The sequence below is a fragment of the Hipposideros armiger genome, unplaced genomic scaffold, assembly GCF_001890085.2.
Source record: "Hipposideros armiger isolate ML-2016 unplaced genomic scaffold, ASM189008v1 scaffold_590, whole genome shotgun sequence".
In the NCBI taxonomy this organism is placed as follows: Eukaryota; Metazoa; Chordata; class Mammalia; order Chiroptera; family Hipposideridae; genus Hipposideros; species Hipposideros armiger.
In genome coordinates, this window is record NW_017731940.1 from 841,453 (window position 1) to 864,451 (window position 22,999).

The following is a 22,999-nucleotide window of genomic DNA, read 5'->3' on the forward strand; positions in this document are numbered from 1 at the left end:
ATATATCTGGCCTTCCCCACAGTAGAACCCAGACTGGCTGTGCAAAACGCCTTTTGTTTGAAGGTTTCACTCAGGCCCTATCAGGGATGTGGGCTAGGGCTGTGGACCTGGGCTTAATGTTTTCCTGTAGCTTAATTTCTGCTCTATACTTTTATATTTCAATTGGGGGGTGGGGAGGGAAGCAGAGAAAAAATTGATCTTAGCCTTAGCTGGGTATTCACCAGGAACAATAAGCACTTTGTGCTCTAATCTTAGATATATTTTTCAATAGGTTTCTCGTTTTATTTGGCAAACTTTTTTTGCATCCCAGAGAACAATTATCGCCCATCTTGGGTTTCTGTGCCTGTCTGTCCCACATAGTGAAAGATTGAAGACTTATAAACAATGATTAAACCATTTCCTCCTGGTTTTTTTTTCCCCTCATTGGAATCCACTGTACCTCCCTAAGGCTCAACTAAACCAAACAAGATCAATGAAATTTATTCATGCTTCTAAATAAACTTCAGACATAAAAGAGAGCCCTGTCCTGATGCCTCAGTCTGTCCTCACAGTGCAGAAATGAACTCGACCAGGAGCGAAGATGGGAGGGGGCGGGTTAGGAATTGGCGAAGGAGATCTTTCCCGGTGGCAGGGACAGGATTTCTGAGTTGCATTACTGCCCCTCCAGCTGGACGATGTTGTCCCCTCACCTGACATGAGGCGGGTCCTTAGAATGTGAGCACCCTAAGGGGAGCGGGTCCACTACCTCCTACTGCCTACCATAAGCACCCCACACTTAGGTGTCAGGCCCCGAACTGTGACCAGTCCACATGATGGGGCTTGCAGAGTCCCATGAGTCCTCCTGCCCCCAGATCCCCGCCTCCCTTGCGCCTGCCCCTGCACCTGTAACTGGAGGGCAGTCACATATGAACAGAGTACCTGTCAAGCGCCCTGAGCGCCGTTACGCATCGTTTCACTACATCTGCACAATGACCATGGGAAACAGCTACTCTTACTACCCACGCTGTTTGCAGAGAAAGAGCTGGAAGCTTAACACAGTTAAGACATTTCCCCAGGGGCCCACAGCTGGAACATGGCAGAGCTGGGAGCGGGGCTCAGGCTGTGCACAGCAGGTGCTTTCCTATGGCTCATCTAAGCATCAAGTTTTGTGTGAATTTAACACTCGATACTTGGATTTTCAATTGGTTGTGTGACCGTAACTCAGTCAAATAACCTCCTTGACCCTCCTCCCTTTCCACATCTTGACATTGGAGAGTTGGAATCGTATTCATTGAATTAGTGCTCGTTGGGCTTCTGCTATGATTGAGACACACAGGTCCCGTCCTCACGGAGCTTGTTACAACCACAGCGAATCTCCCGCTAAATACTACCGATCAATACTCCGGAGTCTGCAGTTCTGGGGCGTGTTAGGCGCAGGAGCAGCAGCAACAACACTCCAGCCCTCGCTGAGGGAGTACAGCCTTCAGGCAGCGCACCGTACTAAGTGCTTCGCAAGCATGACCCGACCTAGTTCTCCCGGCCTAGGCGGTTGGGATCCTATTATTCGCATTTTACAGATGAGGAAACCAGGGCTCAGTTCTCTAACGTGCCCATCTTTGTACAGCTCAGAAACGGCCGCACAGGAATTCTGATTCGCCGGGGTCTGACCCCAAAGCCCCATCACTGTGCCCCTCCCTCTGTGTCCTCCTTAGGGCTCTTATTCCCACCTCACCTCTCAGGTATTTCAGAACCGGATGTCTCATGATAATTTGTTGAGCAGCGAGGGAGGTCTTCCTGTGTTCCTTATGCTCACAGACATGCCCCGGAGTGTGTTTTCTGGTGGAGTATTTTTCAAAGATTGAGCTTTGGACTGTCTACATCAGATCAAATGTAGATTTCTGGGTCCCAGTACGGGGTCTACTGAATCAGACTCTCTGGATAGGAGGTCCAGGAATCTGCGTTTCCAACAAAACCCCTGGGAGAGTCTGATTCTTGCTAAAATTTGAGGCTGCGGGTCCTGGGATTATGTATGAGCCCAGGCAGAACCATTTGTCATATGCATTATACGCATATGAGTTCTCTACAAATTAAATTCTCTGGTGGTTTATATCCCTGTGGTTTGAATTCTCTGGAGTTAAAGACAAAGCTACCATCAAAGGCACTTCTGTATTCACTGCACCTGAAAGCTCGCTTTGGGGGGCAGCTCTGCATTGTCCTTGAAGCGCTGGCTGAAAGCTTTCCTGTATCCATGATGTGTAAGGTTCTCTCTGGGATGAGGTCCCGCTGTTAAGTCAGGTATATGCTTTGAGGCGCTTGTTTTTCTTCAATAAGATCTTCATAGTTAGGGCTCTGGAGTTCAAAGGGGCCAGTAGGCAGAGGCCCACTGAGCAGGAACTTCAGCTTCATAATTTCAGTCTCCCACCCACCCAGTGAAGGGACCCGCCCCCAGATCAGCAGCCCCGGTGAAGTCATAGCCCAGAGCCCTCAGCAGGAGGGCTTTGAGGAGCTGCCCACCCACTCCCAACCCTGGCCTGGCCTCTGCCGTTCTGAGCCAAAGTCTTCTGCTGGAAGATTCAGGGGCAGGGGGAAAAGCTTTGAAGTCAGACAGACCTGGGCTCAAGGCCCAGGCTTACTGCTTACTGGCTGAGGAACCTCACTTCTCCAAGCCTCTGTTTCCTCCCCTGTAGATAGCAGCACAATGTACCTCTTGTGCGGCGTATGAGGACCAAATGAGATGATGCACAAGCCCTGCCCAGCACACTGTAACTGCTCCGTTCCGGGGAAGTGTTCTTGCCCGTTCACTGCCTGCAAGCTGAGCTTTCCCCCATGGCTCACTCTCCCTCTGCCATGCTGCCAGCCAGCTCCTTGCAGGCTGCAGAAACCACCACCAGCACTGGGCAGCCCCTCATGCCCCATCTGCTCCACGCACATCACTCAGCTCCCTCCCTCTCCTTTGCACTGTTCGGACTTTTGTGATCACATCTCAGCTAAACAAAAAACACTTAGAAGTCAAGGTCCCATGTTAGGAACCCCATCAAAGACCAAGGGGGGAAACACAAAGGTGTTACAAAGCTTGTATACTATAGCTCATGTTTTTAAATGCAGAGAAGTCACTCACCACCTAGAAACAATTATGACACCCCTTAAATTAGAAGCAGAAGAGTTTTAGAAGCAGGAATGCTGCCACACGTGGCACTTGCTGATAGCAGCAAGAAGAAATCTTTGGAACCTCACAACAAAGAGAAAGAGAGGACAAAAAAGGAAGGGAGAGGCAGGGAGAGAAAAAGCGAGAGGCCGAGGGGACAACTGATAGGAAAGTTATTTATCAGTTAAAAGGAATAAAATACTGATTCATATTATGACATAGATGAACCTCGAAAACTCTATGCTACCTGAAAGGAACCAGTCACAGAAGGCCACACAGTATTGTTTTTCTTTAACTTAATATGAAATGGTCAGAATAGACAGATCCCTATAGACAATAAATAGATTAGCAGCTGCTTAGGGCTGAGGATGAGATGGGGAGTTGGGGCTAATGCAATTGTTTTAAAGTTGATTATGGTGATGGTCTCACAACTCTGTGAATATAATAAGAATGTACACCAATGAATGTACACTATAAAAAAAAATCCGAAAAGTTTAGCAATCTGAGGTCATTCATTGAAAGCAGTAATTCTCAGAAATGTGTGGTTGAGAATGGAGGATGCGTAGGAAGTCCCCAAAATGCTTTCAGAGCGTCCAGAAGGTAGAAAGTATGTAGCACAAGACCATTTATGGCTCCACAGTCTCACTCCCTCACTGGTGTACAGTGGAGTTTTCCCAGAGGCTACATGACCTGTGATGACGTGTAGCTCTGAAGGCTAATGGGATGTGTGCCTGTGTGTTCTTGTGTTTTAAATTTTTCTCAGGCTTAATTCTTAATACAGTCACTATTAGTAGATGTATCCCATATAAAACAAAAGCTCGTTGGGGTCCTCAATAATTTTTAAAAGCGTAAAGGAGCCCTGAGGCCAAAGTTTCAGGACCGCTGGTGGAGGGATAAACAGCCACGGGCACCCCACAGCCTTGACATTCCTGCGTGACACAGAGCACTGTCAGGAAGTTTCTAGTATGAACCATGACTGCAGGCCACAAGAAAGGCCCCGTGGCACCCTGCAGTGCCTGCCTTGTAGCATTTAGCATGGCCTCCCTTGTGAGTAATTACCCGTGTGTGTTTGGGGGGAAGGGGGGAATGCCCATTGGAATGGTATTTTATTCATTTTCTAATTCCTCCAAGTGGCACATAATTAGTGCCCAGTAAGTATTTTGGAATTGAGTTAACTGACTTTTGATGTGTCTGTTGAGGGTGCCAGAGAGGTGTGTGATTCCATTTGAAAACATTTCCTTCGCAACAGCTAAAACTTGGCTAAAATGATTTTAAATGATTTCCTACTTCAAAAAGGGACCCCTACACACACCCAATCCAGAAGCCTCCACCACGTGGCATTGCAAGGGTTCAGGCCCTAGAGGTAGCAGGGCCTCCAGCCCCATTCACCTGGACTCCGAGGTGAGCGGTGCCCCCTCAGTTGTGTAACTCAGCAGCTCCAGGAATCACACAAACCAGCAATCAACTTGTGCAACCACCTCATAGCTTCTGTATCTTCTAGAACACAGGAATTCCCAATAGGACCTACTCACAGATGTGCTGTGGGGATTAGATGTGACATTGCAAAGAAAGCCCCTCCCTCGGTGCCCCGAGGTAGAGAGAGCTCAGGAAGTGGTAGCCGTCAGTATCACCCTTGAGCTCATGTCCAACAAATTTGAGGTGATGATGGAATGCCACAGAGAGACCGCGATGTCACATTTTTCCAACAAGTACCACTACACCTAAGATTTCTATTTTTAAAAAAGTCCTGTGTGGTCATCTGTTTATTCCCTCTCTCATCAAACCCACATAGAGCACCCACACTGAGCAGGGCCCCAGGCTAGATGCGAAGGAAGCTAAGCTTCACATGCAGTCGACACCTTCTAGAGCCTCACAGCCTGCTGAGGGGGACAGACGCTCACAGAGATCCACACAGCACAGACCAGCGCGGTAGACACTGTAATGACAGTAACATAGGCTGACCTGGGGTGAGCCTTTACTATGTATGGGGCAAGGCGCTTTTTGTGCATGGCATAATTTATCTTCACAACAACCCTAAGAGGCAGGGACTGTTATTCCCCTCTGTTACAGAGGAGGAAGCTGAGTCGCAGGCTAAGTAACTTGCCAAAGGTCCCACAGCTAGCGAATGATGGAGCCTGCACTTGAACCCAGGTGGTCTGGCTCCAGGGCCGGTTGTCTTACGCGTGATGTTCTAGCCCCTCCAGACCCTGTAGCTACAAGTGAGAGTCTCACCGTTTCCTCAGGGGGGCCCAGGGTGGGGAGAGGCACATGGCACTGAGAGTCAAGACACTGGAGCTGACACCCTGGCTCTTCTACTTGCCTCTGTGGAACTTCAAGCAAGTTACTGATCTTCTCTGAGCCTTAGTTTCTTCATCTAAAAAGTAGGGGTGATCGTGGGACCTAACTCGAAACTTGTTGGTAGGACTGTATAAAATACTGCAAGGCAATGTGCTATGGTTAAAGGAACACAGGGAGCCGGGTCCAGCCAAGGCTCTGCTTGCTGTGTGACCCTGGAGAAGTTATTTAACCACTCTGAGCCATAGTTTCATTCTTGAGGTAATGGAGATGATAAAATGCTTGATATGAGATTTAAATAAGACTATAAGTAGGAAAGGGCTTAACACAACTCACAATAACTGCTCAGCACGGGTTAGCTTTTATTATTATGCACAGCAGGTAAATACTGCTACTGCTGTAATGAGGCTGGTCTTCAGCTCTAAGGCAAACCAAGTCCCTGTTACTGTTTGGGACAGGGACACATCGATGACATCATGGTCTTAGTATGCTTGTCTTTAAAGGATTCTGTGCTCTAGGATTTTGCGACCTCAGTGGGGTGTCAAACAGCAGCAGCAGCTGAGAGCTTGTCAGAAATGCAGACTCTCAGGTCCCACCCCAGACTCCTGAGTCAGAATCTGCACTTTGACAAAGTCCCCAGCTAATTGCTATTTACACTCGAGTTTGAAAAACAGTGGGAAGAAAGAATGGTGATGCTAGTTTTTGGCCTGGGGTGGGAAGGGTTAATGTTTAGTTTGGCTCCCACCAAGGCACCGGAAACAGAAGGTTCCAGAGATTGAAGTGACAGGAAGGCTCCCATCCTGCCTGTGTCCTGGATGGTCTGGGGCTTCAGCCTGGGACTTGCACTGAGCCTGGAGCTGCAGTGAGGAAGGACCCCTGGGCCTGCAAAGCAGAGGGCACAATGGGACAAGGAGGCCTTGGGGCCTCTGCTCAGGTTACCTGGGCTCAGAGTGGCCAGGGTGAGCCTGGGAGGGTCAGTGCTCAGGCCAAGGCTATATGAGCTCTGAGGCAGAGCGGGAAGGCCCAGAGGAATGTCACGGCTAAGCGAGCAGGGCTCTCCCAAGGGAGGCTGGGAAGCCAGCACTGGGACAGCTGTGTGAGGGCCTCTGAGGTCTCCCTCTGGTCCCTGCTCCCCTGGCCTCTGCTGGGTGGGGGCAGGGCCAGGATCCTGGAAGCAGAGCCATGACGGTGCTTCCTCCTCAGTGCTGGAGCAGCTGCTCCCCGAGCTCACGGGGCTGCTCAGCCTCCTGGACCATGAGTACCTCAGCGACACCACCCTGGAGAAGAAGATGGCCGTGGCTTCCATCCTGCAGAGCCTGCAGCCCCTCCCAGGTCAGCCATCAGCACTTTACCTGGAGCCCCTCAAGAACCTTCCGTAACTCCCCAGCCTGCGGGCAGGAGGAAGCTAAGCCTCAGAGCATGGCATTTAGCACTTTGCATGGTCCAGCCGGTGTCCTCATCCCCTTAGGCCCTTCTCCACCACAACCCTGGCTATGCTGTATGCACGCCTCCATCCTCAGCCCACTAACACACACACACACACACACACACACACGCGATGCACATGCCACACACCACACTCAACGCACACAACACGTCCTCACATGCATAGCACTTCCTTCCATAACAAATATACACTACATGACACACAACACACAGCATGCTCCTCACCAACAGCACGCACTCACACACACAGCACATGACACACATCTCATCTCACACCCCACTCTCACATAACGCACACTCACATACACATCATATACACATAGCATGCACACACACACAAAACACTCACACGCAGTCTGACATACATCAGATAGACACACAGCACATACACACACACTCCTTTACACAGATGCGTGCACGTGCGCACACACACCTTGGCGAGTTGCACACCCACCCCACATTGTTACTCACGCCCCTCCCTCTACTTCCTACAGCTTCTCTGCCTCATTGTCTGCCCAGCAGCAAAGCCTCCTCATCTGCTCCAGCCTTTTCTCTACACCCTAAGTCAACCCACGAAATGCTATGTGTAAATCAAGAGCTCAGTGAGCTCTAGAGAGCTGTGTCCGTGTCCCACTCTATTGGAGGGGTCTGAGCGCTGTGGTGGGAAGTCCTACTGGGTGCCTCTCTGAGCCTCACTTCCAGTGACAGATCAGGTTAATGTCTTCGGCTGCCCTCACAGGACAGTGCAGGGGGGATGAAAGGGGCAGCGGTTTGCAGACCGCTTACCCAAGGCCATCTCCTGGCTTTCTCCAGGGCATCTCTGTATTGCTTTCTCTACTGGGCTCTGGGCATCCTTTCACTTAAAGAAGGAGAGCCGCAGTAATGATGTAAACATGAACACAAAGCTGGAAAACCAGGGTAGTCGTTTCAGTTGTGCACGTGCTCTGCAAACAGTGTGTGCCTGTCCAGTGGGAGATGGATGTCTGCGTGGGGGTGGGGGAGACCTGGCCCCTCCTCAGTCAGCAGGTCTCCTCCGTCCTCACAGCAAAAGAAGTGTCCTACCTGTATGTGAACACAGCCGACCTCCACTCTGGGCCCAGCTTTGTGGAGTCCCTCTTTGAAGAATTTGGTAAGTGACCCTCTCCCAACCTCAGTCTGTGGAAGGGAATTACCTGCACCGGGAACCGGCTCCAACAGTACAACATGGAGTCATTTTAGGCAAGTCCCTGGGTCTCTCTGGGCCCTGCCAGGCCTGAAAGTCTAGTCAAAATCTCTACAGTTATGGGAAAATGATCCCCAAGATTTGAGGAGAGGGAGGCATGAATGCGCAGGCCAAAGAAGGTATGGACATAGGTCGCTGCGTTGCCTGCTCCTCGCATCCATGAGTGGTGGCACCAGGGACCCTGGGTTGAGCAGTCCAGCAGCTCAGCAGAATATGGAGCTGTGGTGGACTAGCGGTGGCACCACAGCTGTGGGAGCAGCTGGGCTGGGCTGCGTGCAGGGTGTGTGCAATGCCTGCTCTGCCTCCAGGGAAGGCAGCACTACTGCACACGGGGGAAAGCTGCGGGTCAGGAGAGAGAGGGGTAGGAGCTGACAGACTTGGGGGAGACACTGCACTCTCGTAACATAACCCTGAAAATTTCCAAAGCACTGGACCCACCATTATCTCGTTGCATCCTCTCGATAGCCCTGGGGGATAGACAAGGCCAGTTCACAGATGAAAAGACGGAGCCTGAGAGAGATGAAGTCATTTGCTCAGGGTTACTAACGGGGGAGGCGGTGGAGGCCTTCTGACCCCAAATCCAGCCCTCTTCCCGCTCTGCCGTGCTCATCCTCGGCTTTCTCCGCCCAATGGCCTGACGCCCCATAGACTGTGACCTGAGCGAACTTCGGGACATGCCAGAGGACGATGGGGATCCCGGCAAAGGAGCCAGCCCTGAGCCAGCCAAGAGCCCGTCTCCGAAACATGTGAGTCATGGCCTGGGTTCCTACATCCTCAGGCTCTCTGTCCCTCTGGAAGGGGCAAGGGAAGCGCTCCCCCCGATGCAGGGGATACTCCTGGCTGTGCAGGGCCCTTTCTCTCTTCTATGGGGTGGTAAAGGGCAGAGACAACACCACAAGAACATTTCAGTGACTCATCTCACTGTGCCCATGCTGAGCAGGGCTAATGTGGTGAACTGACCTGTCCCTGCAGGCTCAAAGGATGTCCCCACCCAAACTTCTGACTGCAATAATACAGGAGGAGTGATGAGGAAGACTCTGGGCCAGAAGTTGGGTGGCCTCTGCTCTCCTCCCTGCTGCTGTGTGGCCTTAGGAAAATCACTTCCCCTCTCTGAGCCTGAGTTTTTCACCTATAAAATGAAGGTTTGGATCATACGAGTATCTAGGGTTCCCAGGCTTGGGGCCGTGGAGTCAGGGCAAGGGACCCATAATCACATCAAGCATTTTCTGTTGACTATGTAATTCACTGTCCACATCACCATTGACACAGTACTAACTGCTGACCACTTGTTATGTCCTTTACATGCTCATAGCAGCTGAGTGAGGTTGGTAGAATTGTTATCCCCATTTAACAGGTAAGGAAACTAAGGCTCAGAGAGAGTAAGTGACATGTCAGTGTCCCACAACTAGCAAGTGACAGAGCTTAGCTGTAAAGCCAGGATTCCTAGCCTGAGAGTCTCAGCTCGTAGCCACAAGGTGATACTGCCTCACTAAATAATATGTCTCAGTCACTCATCCTGCTGTTCCTCACATGTTGGTAGATGTAGTGCAGACTACCGCAGGATTCATGGTAGCTTTGATGATTCTGCATGTGCTCAAGTGTATAACCACGTCTGTGTGGCAGTCCACAAAAGCAGACATCACAGAGGAGCCCTGATGCTTAAACAATTTGAATAAGAAATTTAGGACGAAATCGACTCTCAAGGTTTCCCACTCTGCCCTCTGCAAGTTTGTTAAAGCTATGGCTTCCCATTCAGAGACTGCCTTCTGGGAGCTCTTGCCTCGCTCTGCCCAGCCCCGTGGCCTTCTCAGTCTCACACAGCTCCTTCGTCCCCCTCCAGGCAGCCGACCTGCCCCCACCGCTCCCCAACAGGCCTCCACCGGAAGACTACTATGAGGAGGCCCTTCCCCTGGGGCCAGGCAAGGCCCCGGAGTACATCAGCTCCCACAGTAAGTTCTGGTCCCCCTGGGAGTCGGGGACAAGGGGGAGGAGGCTTCTCTCCTGACGCTCCGAGCTTGGCACCCACCCAGCCATGCCAGCCTCCTGGGGAGGAGCCGCCTGAGCACCTGGCCTCTTTAGTGACAGCCTGGGTGGGCCAGCGGGTGCGGTGGCCCTGGGGCTCAGGGACTTGGGTTCTAGTCCCAGTTCTGTGTGGCCCTGGACAATCCCCTTCCCCCCTCTGGGCTTCTGCTCCCCTACCCTTAAGATAAGAAAGGGGGCTAGACACACACTCGTAAATACGCTAGGATGGAGGCACACAGGTGACCGTACAGCACAGCTCCCAGCGTTGAAGCTGCCTCTAACCTAAGTGCTCCCTCTTCAGTGGGCTGGTGAAATCATTTGTGTTTCAGTAAAATCACATCTCACAGGTGGATTAGGCTATAAAGTCAAGGTGTCTGATACAAAAGCACGTGGTCAAAATCAGGTGGTCTTCAGAGTAGAGTGGGCACCCCAGGGGATTTGTGAGATGATGGTAGAAGCATTAGAAGCTTTATGTATATTTAGTTCAACACATCTTTTTAAAATTTCTGTGAATGTTTTATAGTATTCATAATCTAATAATAGCATACTGCTTGTAATTCGTTTATATACAATTGTATATGTACATCTATGTATACATAATATGTAATAATTATTTACATATAGAATGTATCCATTAAATAAATATATTTCATGATTATATTTTTACTGATAGGTGAGATAAAATAATTTAGAGGGCACTGGCACAAATTACCTTTGACAAATGTCTTAAATTGGCCACCAAGGAGAGTGTTTGATTTTGACCGTCTCATAATCAGTTTCCTCCAGTGATGCAACAGGCGGCTGTTCCTCTGAGGATCAGTTAAGTCACTGGCTTGGGTGTAGGGACTTAACATTCCCTACAAGAAACTATACGACGGTTTTTGGATGACCCAACATGGTAGCTGAACTTGTGTAAGGTAACGTTTGTGTACTGCTATCCTATCATTCGGCAACACAGTGGAATATTTTCCAGCCACAAAAAAATAAATAAATAAAATAGGCCTGTCTGTACTGATCAGAAGTGAATTCCAAGGTACATTCGTTGAAAAAAAATCAAACACAGAATACTGCATAGCATGACTCCACTTGTTTTTTAACAGGATACACACACGCACGTGCATTCATTTTTTAACAAGTTTTCTAGGGTACTAGAAACACTTACCACTACTTCCTCGTGGGAGAGGAATAGCAATCTGGGTGAAGGGAACTGCATTCCCGTTTGTACGCTTTTGTGCTGATTGTGTTTTCCACCATGGGCATATATATTTTTATTGTAGTGAAATACATGGAACATAAAATTAAGTATTTCAACCATTTTCAAGTATCTAATCGGTGGCATTTAGATCATGCACAGTGTTGTGCAGCCATCGCCACTGTCTAGTTCCCAGGCATGCCCCTCACCCCGGCAGGACACCCCAGACCAGTAAGCAGTCACTTCCTATTCCCCTCTCCCCAGGCACCTGCCAATCATCAGCCTGCGTTCTGTCTCTATGAATTTGCCTTTTCTGAACATTTCATATAATAGAGGCGTACAATATGTAGCCTTTTGCACTTGACCTTAGCCAAAAGCTGAGATGTGGGAACATGTGGCCTTTTGATTCAGGCTTATGTCACTTAGCATCATGTTTTCAAGGCTCGTTCATGTCACTGCATGTATCAGACTTCTTTCCTTTTTATGGCCAAATCATATTCCATTGTATGGATATACCGCCTTTTGTTTACCCATTCATCATTCGATGGACATTTGGGTAGTTTCCACCTTTGGGATAGTGTGGTGTATTATTATTATGATTACTAAACAAGTTAAAACAGAGTGAACTAGTGGGGCTGGACCACTAGATCAGTGGCTGTCTTCAGCCTTGATAGTCTTGGGATCGAATGTCACTGAAAGCAGCTTTTTGTATGTGGAGCAGGTGACTTTATTTTATCCACTTGAGGACAGTGGAGGAAGGAGGGGATAAAGTGCTGCTGGGCCCTGAACCCCAAGTCAAGACCCTCAGCTGGATGAGGCTCCTCCCCGAGCCCACTCCCCTTTTGGCTGGAGCAGAGAAGCTGCCTCCGGGAGCAGCAGGGGTCCTGGGCAGGAGGGAAGGGAGGGCCTCAGGAAGGGCCAGGGGTCTTGCCCAGGGAGAGAGTGCCAAGCCCATCAGGGAGCATCCTTCCTCTGCACACAGAGTCCAGCCCTGCCAAATGTCAGAGCACTGTGCCCCGGGTGCAAAGTCACACCTCCCCCTCCCCCACTCCTACCTCTGGCCCTGACTCCCCCAGTCCACCTCACCTGGCATGTCACCAGCACCTGAGGCCTCAGAGTGCCTGCTGGGAAAGGCTGGCTCTGAGTGAGCCTCACTTGGGAGATAGACCTGGATGTCCCAGTCGCTGAGAATTTCGGCGCTGCCATCCTCCGGAAACAGATGGACAATAGGGGCTGGAAGCCCAGAGCAGTGCTCTGAAGAACAGCGTGATGTGAGAGCAAGTTGGGCTGCGTGAAGGAAGGCTTCCTGGAGGTGGGGATGCGTCTCTATCTGCTAAGCTGGCAACCTCAGTTCTCACCCAGGCTCTGTCACTAGCAAATTGTACCTGGCCTCCGTTTTCCCATCTGTAAAATGAGGCTGATACCTACATCCCTGTATTATGGAAATCGAAGGAGACAATAATAATAATGATAGTTGGCATTTTTCTAGCACATTCTGCGTCATGCACTGTGCTGAGAGTTTATACGCATTATCTCACTAACCCAAGGTAGGAACCATTCATGTCACTTTAGGACGAAGGATCTGAAACTCAGAGAAACTGTTTTCTTTCCAAGGTCACTCAGCAAATGGTGGAGATAGATTTGAACCCAAATCTGATCAACCCCAAAGCACACACCCTTAGCCACTGAAATTCAGAATATGCTTCAGAGACCATCGACATCAACATAACCTTAACTATTAAAAAAAAATCCGATTCCTTGGAATTCAATTTATTTTCTATTTTTACATATGTTTTCAAATGTCCTACTAAATAGTTGGGGGGTTTTAGTGCACATTCCTCAGCCCAGCCCACACCAGTGAATCAGAATCTCTGGGGATACAGCCCAGGGATCTGCATTTTAAAAAGACCCTCCGTAATTCTGATGCAGGATAAAATCTGAGATACCCCAACCCCTGTACTGTGCTGCCCTCCCAGCCCCGAATGGGAATGTGTTGTGGAAATTCAGCATAGGCAGCCAGCTGTCGTGTTCACTTTTCTTTGCGTTATTATTACCTCCTCTAGTCTATTTCCTCCTTTGTAGTTTCAGAGGCTTAGGAGAAACACTTTGACACACAGAGGGAGCCGTATTAGGAATAAGCAGAAGGGATGACGTAGCAGAAAATGAGGCCAAGGCAGCGCAGGGAGGGGCTCTGGACCCAGGTGCTGGGACACCACTCTGTGCAGTACAGGGACCAAGCGGTGACCAAGACACACATCCACACACACCAATGCTCTGGGGACACTGAGGAGGGGCTGACCTCTCTCTGCCTGGGAAGGTTGGAGGAAAGATCTTTGAGCTGGGTCTCGAAGGGTGAGTAGGAGTTCGCTGGGAGAAAATAAGACAGCACAAGGAACAGCATGAACAAAGCCTGGAGGTGTGACAGGGCTCATCAGGGCAGTTCCTGGTTGACAGGAGCACAGAGGCATGTGGGATGCGAGCTATAGCAGAAGAGATGTAGAGAGGAGACCCCACACCCTGACCAAGGGGCTGCAGGGAGTGTCACTCTCTCTTCCCTGAGGAGGGGCACGGTATCCAGGGTCTTCCCCATCCCTGGCCCCTGGAATCTGCCTGCATTTCTCTAGAGCGCGGCTCTTTCTGCCCAACCCACAGATGGCTGCAGCCCAGCGCACTCCATTATGGACGGCTACTATGAGGACGCAGATAGCAGCTACCCTGCAACCAGGATGAACGGGGAGCTGAAGAACTCCTGTAAGTGCGTGGTGGGACTTCAGTCAGGCTCTGTCCTCGACAAGCAGGCCTTGGCCTGACCCTTGGCATGCACGTGCCCACCACCCCCTCACCCCCGTAGGTCACCATGGAGGCCCTGAAGCCCTAGTTTGCAGTGACCCTGGGGTTCAGTGGAAAGACCACTGGCACAGGAGTCAGGAGTTCCCGGCAGAGCCCTTGCCCTGACTCCTGGTGACTGACCTTAGACGAGTTGTTTATTCTCACCAAGCCTCATTTCCTTATGTATAAAATGGGGATTTGCTGGAGTGCTGTGACAGTGACCTGAGACAATGGATGTAAACATGATGGGATGGTGACAATCGCTGATGTTTACTGAACACTCACTGAATGCCAGACACTTGGCTAAACACTGCATTCACTGATCCTCACAACAGCCCGATTCGGTAGCTACTATGATTCATTACAACCATTTTCCAGATGAGGAAACTGGAGCTCAGAGAAGTGAAGTCACCAAGGTCGCAAAGCTAGTGGTAAATCTGTAAAACACAGCCCCCATGGGGGGCGGGGTTCGTCACTGCCATGATCACACCTCACACCCACCCCTTCATGGCCCCGGGACCCCAGAGCAGGGAGGCCTGCAGAGGGGTAAGAAGGTGCCTCCCGGGTAACGGCACAGTGGCAGGTCCTTTCCCATGGCGCCTGCAGACAATGACTCTGACGCGATGAGCAGCTCCTATGAGTCCTACGACGAGGAGGAGGAGGAAGGGAAGGGGCTGCAGCCCACACACCACTGGCCCTCAGAGGAGGCCTCCATGCACCTGGTGAGGGACTGCAGGATATGTGCCTTCCTGCTGCGGAAAAAGCGCTTCGGGCAGTGGGCCAAGCAGCTGACCGTCGTCAAGGAGGACCAGCTCCTGGTGAGTGCGTGCGGTCGTGTTCCTCTTGGCCTCATGTGGACTTGTGCGCGTGTGTGTGTAAGTCTGTGTGTGTGTGTGTGTGTGTGCGCGCACGGGCCCATCTGCATCAGTTCCTCTGGGCTCGCTTTGTGCACAGAGGCTCAAGGCCTGCTGCTTTGAAGATCGGCGCTCTCCCACAAGAGCATAATTTTTTTAAAAACTTGAAGACCTGATACTTGACCAAGTTTTTGTTTTGCCAGAGACAAATCTGTCGCTTCAAAACAATGTTTGTTGTTTTTCATTATGCAAGTAAATGTGTTTATTTATAAAACTAGAGAAAAACAAAATGAAAAATGATTTTTAAAAACACCACTTATGATCCCACTGACCAAGAGCTAACAACTATTAAGGTTTAATAGACATACGCGTATTTCCACCCTCATTTCCATACATCTGTCTTTTCTGAAACTAAGCCCACTCAGCACTTGCTTTCTTAAAGTTTTTTTTTCCTCAATTCGCCATCTCTCATCACTATTATTTCATAAACGAAAATGTAGCCTTAATTCCAAAGTAGGAGGATGGACATAATTTCAGAAAGAAGTAAGAGCCCTTTACCCAAAAATCTGCTGACAAGCCTTGCCTAACATATATCCATTTGAGACATCGTCTTTTCTCACCCTGGAGCAGTGAAAAGCTAATCCCAGGCCAGAATGAGTCCCAGGACATGACTTACTCTTCCCACTCCTTGTGCTTCTGTTATTTGTGATTTACTGCACTGGCTAGGACCTCCAGCCCAATGTAAATAGAAGTGGTAAGAGCAGGCATCCTGTCTCAGCCCAGAACTCAAAGCAACTTTTTTAGTAATTCACCAACAAGGCTGATATTTGCTGTGGGCTGTTTGTAGATGTTCCTTATCACATTAAGGAGGTCCCCTTCTATTCCTAGTTTGCTAAGAGTTTATGTTACAAATACGAGGTGTGATCAACAAAAAGGGTGAATGTTTAAATTTTTAAAAATTATTACAGTAAAAGACACATTGCCATGAAACGCCCTCAAAATACTCCCCCTCACTTAGAGCACACTTCTCCTATCATTCTTGCCACTTTTCGATGCAGTTCTGGAAGTTCTCCTTCGTGAGTATCTTACTTCATCCTCCATCATGACAACGGTCCATGTCACACATCGCTTCTGGTACAGCAATTTCTGTCAAATAAAAACATTGCGGTGTGTCCTCATCCACCTTATGTACCGGATCTGGCACCGTGTGACTTCTGGCTCTTCCCTAAAGTCAAAATGACCATGAAAGGTAAATGTTTTGAATCGATTCAGGATATCGAGGCAGCCACAACAGCGCAACTAAAGACATTCACTAAAGAGGACTTCCAGTACTGCTTCAGAAAGTGGCAAGAACGATGGGATAAGTGTGTTCAAAGCAAGACGGAGTATTTTGAGGGGGATTAATGGGAATGTATCCTTTACTGTAATAATTTTTTTCAATTTAAACATTCACCATACTTTTGATCACACCTCGTAGGTGCAGAATTTTATCGCATACTTTTTCTGCTCCTATTAAGTGGTTTGTCTCCTTTTTTCTGTTAGTATGATGAATGACATGGTTGGTTTTGAATGCTAACCCACTCTTACATTCCTAGAATAGACACCACTTGGTCCGATGCAGTATGCTTTCTATGTCTGGATTCTATTTGTTAGTATTTTGTTTAGGGCCTTTGCAACCATTATAGGAAGAGATTAGCCAATAAATTTTCCTTTTTTGTAATGACATTGTCAGTTTCTGGTCTCACGGTAATGCTGGCTTCATAGTAAGTACTGGGAAGTGAGAAGCATTATTGATAAACTATTGACTTCCCAAGCCCAACCCTCTCTCTGCTAGAATTCCCACTCCCATACTCCATCCCAGTAGCCCATTAGTAGCAGGGAGCTGACTTCCTCTCAAGCCAGCATGTTTCTTCTCTTTAAGAGTTCTTTACACTAGAATGGTTCTCTAGACTAGAATTGTCTTCCTAGTGTTGTGCTAAACTCTACCTTTTCCTAATAGGTAGCTGTGCCCCGGAGGGCACCTCGTTAGTGCTTGAGGATGAAGGTCACTTAAAGATACCCCCTCCCAGGCTTCTCTTCTCTGGGGTGAACAGCCACGGTGCCTGTCTTCATGCAGTGCCCACAGTTGAGCTGGGTGGGAGAGGTCTCCGTGGGATGCATCGAGCTCCCCCAAGCCTTTGTGCGAGCGTGTCCCCTCCTCCACCCTCCACTCCAGGAGGCCCTGACCTCTTCTGTCCCTACCCAGTGTTACAAAAGCTCCAAGGACCGGCAGCCACATCTCAGGCTGGCACTGGATATCTGCAACGTCATCTACGTGCCCAAGGACAGCCGGCACAAGAGGCATGAGCTGCGCTTCTCCCAGGGGGCTACTGAGGTCTTGGTGCTAGCGCTGCAGAGCCGGGAGCAGGCGGAGGAGTGGCTGAAGGTACAGCGGCCTGTGCTCTCCTGCCGCCTTCCCTCCCTTACTCTACTTCCCAGGCCCGGCACTAAGTGGGGCAGGCTCCTGTCCCGGAAAGAACAGGCTTTGCTCAAGGGAGGGGGGGTCCATGCCTGTGCACGGCTAGGGCTTAGGTATGGAAATGGGCCTCGGACATCTCCAGGAGACAGGCAGACCTCAGGCTGGAGGCCTCTATCCCGCCTCGTTATTTCAATCCCCTTTCTAACATCTCTCCTGTGGGCGTGTTCAGCCTGCATTTGTACACCTCCTAGAATGGGGAGCTTAATTTCTATGAAGGAAAGCTGATTTTATCATTAGATAAGCTAATCCTTTTTTTTCTTTTTTTTTAGCTGAGCCATCCTACCTTTTTTTTCTTTTAAAAAAGGAAAAATCCTTCCTTGTAACATCCACCTGTGGTCCAACTTCTGCATCCTGAAGCTACACAGAACAGTTAGTGTTACTGTGTATTGAACGCTTACTTTATGCCATGCATTGTGCTAAGAGTTTACATATATGGCCTCATTTACTCTCCACAATGGGACTATCATTGTTCCCGTTTTACAGATGAGGAAACTGAGGCACAGAGAACATATGTGACTTGCCATAGGTCATATATGACCTTTCATTGGGACCAGGATGAGAAGCTAATAAGGAAATCTACTCCAAATGCCATAGGCAGGGCGGCATACTGATGAGGGAGGACTCTGGTGAAACAGACTTGAGTTCAAGTTCCAGGCCTAAGAGGCTGTGTGATCTGCAAGTGACTTTGCCTCTCTGTGCCTGTTTCCTCCTCTATAAAATGCATCTTGTAAGGATTCTAAAGAGCACTGGACATAGTGCCTGCCAGGCAGTAAGTGCTTAGTAACCATCAGTGATTACTGCGCAATGACTGTGGAGCCCACCCCCAGTTCCTTAGAGGGGCCCCCCAGCCCTGCACCCTGCCTCTGTTGCACTGTGACACCTTTCTCCAGCTATGATCTTCCTGCTGGAACAAAGAAACCAAGCCCCTCCCTCCCTATCCTCCCTCCCTTCCTGTGATAACCAGCTCTCTCACTGGAATGTTTAGTGTTTCTCATTACTGCCTTTGTCTCAGGAAGGGAAGGAAGGGAGAGAACCTGCCTGCTGAGGCAGCCTCTCCCCTTCAAGAGGCCCAGTGGGTCTGAGAAAGGAGCCCTAGACCCTGAGTTAAGAGGCCTGTCCTGACATCCAGTCCTGGGAGGCCATTAGCCCAGAGGTTAAGGGCAGGCAACCATGGCTCCGCCTCTTGGAAGCTCATCATCCTAATCTGTAATTTAGGGACCACAGTCATCCCTGCCCCACAAGGCTGCTGTGGGGCTACAATGAGATATTCCATGGAAGGCCACCTGACAGGTGAACCACAAATGGTGGTGGTTATTTCATGATCTGGATGCTTCTGCTGTGTGACCTTGGATGGTTGAGTAAATGCTTTGGAGCCTCAGTTTTCACATCTCTAAAATGGAGGGGATAAACTTGGCTGCCTCACAGGCTGTTGTAAAGGTCCAATACAGTCACAGAAGCGAGTTGCTCACCCTTGTGCAGGGTGTCCCTGTTCACATGGCCCCTCACACCTCTCATCTCACTGGTCCTCAGACAAATAAATCCAATAAAGTTATAACCCATGTTACAGATGGGGACATTGGGGCCCAGAGAAGGAAAGTGGCTTTTCTCAAGGCCACACAACTAATCAGCAATGGAGCCAGGTCTAGAAGCCAAGCCTCTTGGTTCCAAGCCCCACATCTTTTCAATTCAAGGGACTACAAGAGAAAGCCTTTTTAAATGCTGCTGTGCCCCATGCATGTGGCAGGAGGCCACATCAACCCATCTCTTCTGTCCAGTGGTCCTAACCCCTCTGCTCAATGGCCCTGACTGCACAGGCCCCATTCTTCCTTCTGCCTCCACAGCATCCTTGCCCACCTGCTCACACCTGTGCATTCTCTTCACAGGTCATCCGAGAGGTGAGCAAGCCCGTCATAGGGGCCGAGGGGACGGACATGCCCAGATCCCCAGTCCTCCTGTGCAAACTGGACCTGGACAAGGTACATCTGTCTCCATGAGGTCTCCCTGGCCAAGGCAGCAGGGACTCAGCACGGGCTCTGCCCTGGGGACACTCTCAGACTGGTGGTGAAGTAGGCGCCCGCAGTGGTGTCGAATAAGCCATGAGTGTCCAGCACAGAGCTGGCACAACAGTAGGTGCTCAGTAAATTTCTACTGAATGAATGAATGCCCATGTCCAAGGTGCAGTAGAAGCCAGAGGTGGGCGTCAATACCCATGCCAGGTCAAAAGTGGTCATGTTTGAATGGACCCATGAAAAGTAAATTGTATTTGTCAATCAGAAGAGGAGTGTGCCCCCCGGGACACGAGTGAAGCACTCATTTAGTAGCTAGCTGGTCAGGCCGTTGGCAAGCATATGCTAGTGCCTATGCTTTGCCTGGTGCTGTGGGTGAGACGGGGACTCAGCCCCAAACCCTAGGGGAGGCCTGAGATTCTCATACATGGGCTCTGCGCGATATAATAAAGGCGAGTGGTCACAGAATACAGCTGTGTGGCCAGTGCTGTTCTACGTGCTTCACATGTCTTACCGATTTAATTTCTACAACTCTGATGAATTACACTTTCCGATGAGGAAGCGAGGCGCAGAGAGATTTACACGAAGTCACATAGTTAATAAGAAACAGTTAGGATTTACATCAGGCAGCCTGACTCTCGATGACTTTGCAACCTTGCCTCTCAAGGGGGCATCCTGTGCGCCACTCAACAAGTCCTGAGCGAGCATCCGCGTGTGGTGCAGCAGGCGCTGCGCTGGGCCCCGGGCGCAAGGGCACAATCGTAACACAAACAGATACAACCGGTGCCCATAGTTTAGCTTCTTAAAGTGAGAGGTGTTAGAAATGACAGTCCGCTGACCGCGTAATTTCACTTGAGCTCCCTGGTGTCTCACAGCAGCCCACTGAGAAAACTATGATTCAGGAGAGAAAGCCAGGCCTTGTGGGAGATGAAAGGATTGTCCCCCGTTCCCACAGCGAGTAGGTGGCACTGGAGATGTGATTTCTCCCAGCACAGTCACAGAAGCGCGTCCCTCGCCCTTGGGCAGGGTGTCCCAGTTCCATCCGTCTACTCCGCGCCATCTCCCACAGCACCTAGTAGGCACTTAATTGACCTGCCGGGACTATTTTGAAAATACCAGCTCATCTCCTTTTCTCCATCCTCACTATCATCCTGGCTCATCTCGTCACTGAGTCTCATCTTGCCCAGGATGACACTCTCTGAAGTAGTTCTTTTCCTTTGTCTCACTCCCTCTCGCCAAGTCCTCCATGATGCCACTGGAGGAAACTGGTTGCATAACATTAGCTTCCCACTTAAAAATCTTCCCAGCTTCCTGTCACATGCTAAATGTGACCCAAACTACAAAGACATTTATCTCAACGTGTTATAATTAATTGCCTCACTCCCCAAATCGACTGTATCATGAAGACACAGCCATCCTAAGTCATCCTTGTCCCCGTCCCCCCCCCCTTCACACACACACCTGGTACATGATAGTTGCTGACAAATATTTGTTCGCTAGTCCAAGGGTCTAGTGCAAGGGTCAGGGGGAGGCTGAACCAACAAAGGGAACTTCCGAGGGTGCCCTCTGATGTGGGGCTGTCTGTGTTCCCCCCAGAGACTGTCCCAAGAGAAGCAGACCTCAGATTCCGACAGCCTGGGCATGGGCGACCACTGTTCTACCCTTGGCCGCCGGGAGACCTGTGAACATGGTAGGAGCCTCTGGGGGCTCAGGCAAAGGATGCCAGAGCTGGGACGGGCCTTGCCACAAGCACTCAGTGTAGAGCAGGTCCTGAGAGAGGTGACTGGCCCACCCACACCTGGAGCTGCAGGCCAGGCCCTGTGTGCAGGCTGCAAGGACCCCTGGGAAGGCTAGGAACGGGGGGATCTGGGACTTGGGGCTCCCTTCCCTCCCCTGACCCATCTCTGCAGCAACAGGCAAAGGGAAGAAGAGCAGCCTGGCGGAGCTGAAGGGTTCGATGAGCAGGGCTGCAGGCCGCAAGATCACCCGCATCATCAGCTTCTCCAAGAGGAAGGCGCTGGCGGATGACCTGCAAACGTCCTCCGCTGAGGAGGAGGTCCCGTGCTGTGGTGGGTACCAGGCATGCAAAGGAGGAGAATGCAGGCCCTGTTGACGCGGGCCCTCGGGGCCAAGCCAGGAGACCCTCCAGGCCCATCCACCTTGTCCCCAGGGCAGAGGAGAAAATGCTCCCACTGGCTAGCTAACCCCCATCCCATCCATGCCCTTCCATCACTTCTCTACCATGAGGCCCCCGAGGCTCAGCAGAAGGAAAAGCCAACTGACTCCCATATTTCTGTGCTTCCTGCGACCTTAACTTCAACCTTAACCCTACCTGTCTCTGGGCCTCGATTTCTTTCCCTATGATGAGAGAAGAGTATCTTATTTCCCAGCATATAACATGTCAGGTGTGTGAGTTACCACCCAGTCTTACAAGGAAATGTTTTGGATAAAAACATTTTAGTACTTTTCATTATAAATGCAAGCATTCAATGTGAGTTAAAAGTGGTTTGGAAGGGAAAACATTATTCTGTTCATTTAAATGCAGTGTTCCATGTACTGGAATTCAATAGAAAATCATATATTTTAGATATGCAGTAATACCCTAACCCTGAAAGAATATTATAAAGGCACACGGCTATCCCGAAGTATTTTGTAAGCAGTGGATCAGTTCATGTTATGGTAAAAAATAAATAAATTTAAATCTAAAATGTTAAGAGGGTACCTCACTCGTTTTATAATTCTTTATCTTGGTTAGATGTTTTTGTTACCATATGCTGCCACCAGGGGTCAGCATCATCCATTATTTTCTGTCTTTCAGTAATAGTTTTGGTATTTTAAGGGGAGGCAAGGCAAGAGAGGGAGAGTTGTGTCTTCTATTCATTCTGTATAGGAGTTCCTGCCCTTTTCATCAAGCTTGGTATGGTCCAAAGGCTGTGTGGCAATGTAGAAAGGTAATGATTATCAGTCCCATTTCATTGATAGGCAACGGCAGCCCAGAGAGAGAAGAGGAGGCCTGAGGTCACAGGCCAGGAGAGAGCTGATCCGGGACCCAGAAGGCCTTCTTTCTAGCTAGCGCTTTGTCCCTGGGGTACAGACCCATGCACCCCAACCTGCATCCCCCATCTGGGGTTTCCTCAGGGCTGGGCTGTCGGGAAATCACATCGCACTCTACCCTTCCCAGGCTATCTGAACGTGCTGGTGAACCATGGCTGGAAGGAACGCTGGTGCCGCCTGAAGTGCAACACTCTGTATTTCCACAAGGACCGCACAGACCTCAGGACCCACGTGAACGCCATCGCCCTCCGAGGCTGTGAGGTGGTCCCAGGCTTTGGGCCCAGACACCCATTCGCCTTCAGGATCCTGCGCAAGCGGCAGGAGGTTGCCATCTTGGAGGTGAGAGGAGAGAATCCAGGCTGTCCTTGGCGGTGGGAGCTGAAGGGAGCTCAGGCCTAGATGCTGGCCTTTGTCTTGGGGGCCTTGCGACTGACAAT

The 22,999-nt window shown here is 50.0% G+C and overlaps 1 protein-coding gene across 4 annotated transcripts in view; it reads left to right on the top strand.

The window, feature by feature from the left end:
- Positions 1 to 22,999, top strand: part of AFAP1L1 (actin filament associated protein 1 like 1) — a 58,792-nt gene that overhangs the window by 18,962 nt on the left and 16,831 nt on the right. The window contains exons 1-12 of one of the 4 annotated variants that reach the window (XM_019624437.1): positions 6,228 to 6,378; positions 6,623 to 6,751; positions 7,911 to 7,994; positions 8,736 to 8,833; positions 9,928 to 10,036; positions 13,954 to 14,052; positions 14,737 to 14,948; positions 17,230 to 17,409; positions 19,386 to 19,397; positions 21,105 to 21,198; positions 21,419 to 21,577; positions 22,690 to 22,901. In XM_019624437.1, coding sequence (XP_019479982.1) covers positions 6,321 to 6,378; positions 6,623 to 6,751; positions 7,911 to 7,994; positions 8,736 to 8,833; positions 9,928 to 10,036; positions 13,954 to 14,052; positions 14,737 to 14,948; positions 17,230 to 17,409; positions 19,386 to 19,397; positions 21,105 to 21,198; positions 21,419 to 21,577; positions 22,690 to 22,901 — 1,446 coding nt within the window. In that variant the 5' untranslated portion in view covers positions 6,228 to 6,320. Of the gene's footprint in view, positions 1 to 6,227; positions 6,379 to 6,622; positions 6,752 to 7,910; positions 7,995 to 8,735; positions 8,834 to 9,927; positions 10,037 to 13,953; positions 14,053 to 14,736; positions 14,949 to 17,229; positions 17,410 to 19,385; positions 19,479 to 21,104; positions 21,199 to 21,418; positions 21,578 to 22,689; positions 22,902 to 22,999 lie in introns of those variants that run through there. The other 3 variants (XM_019624435.1, XM_019624436.1, XM_019624438.1) reach the window with 3 other exon arrangements.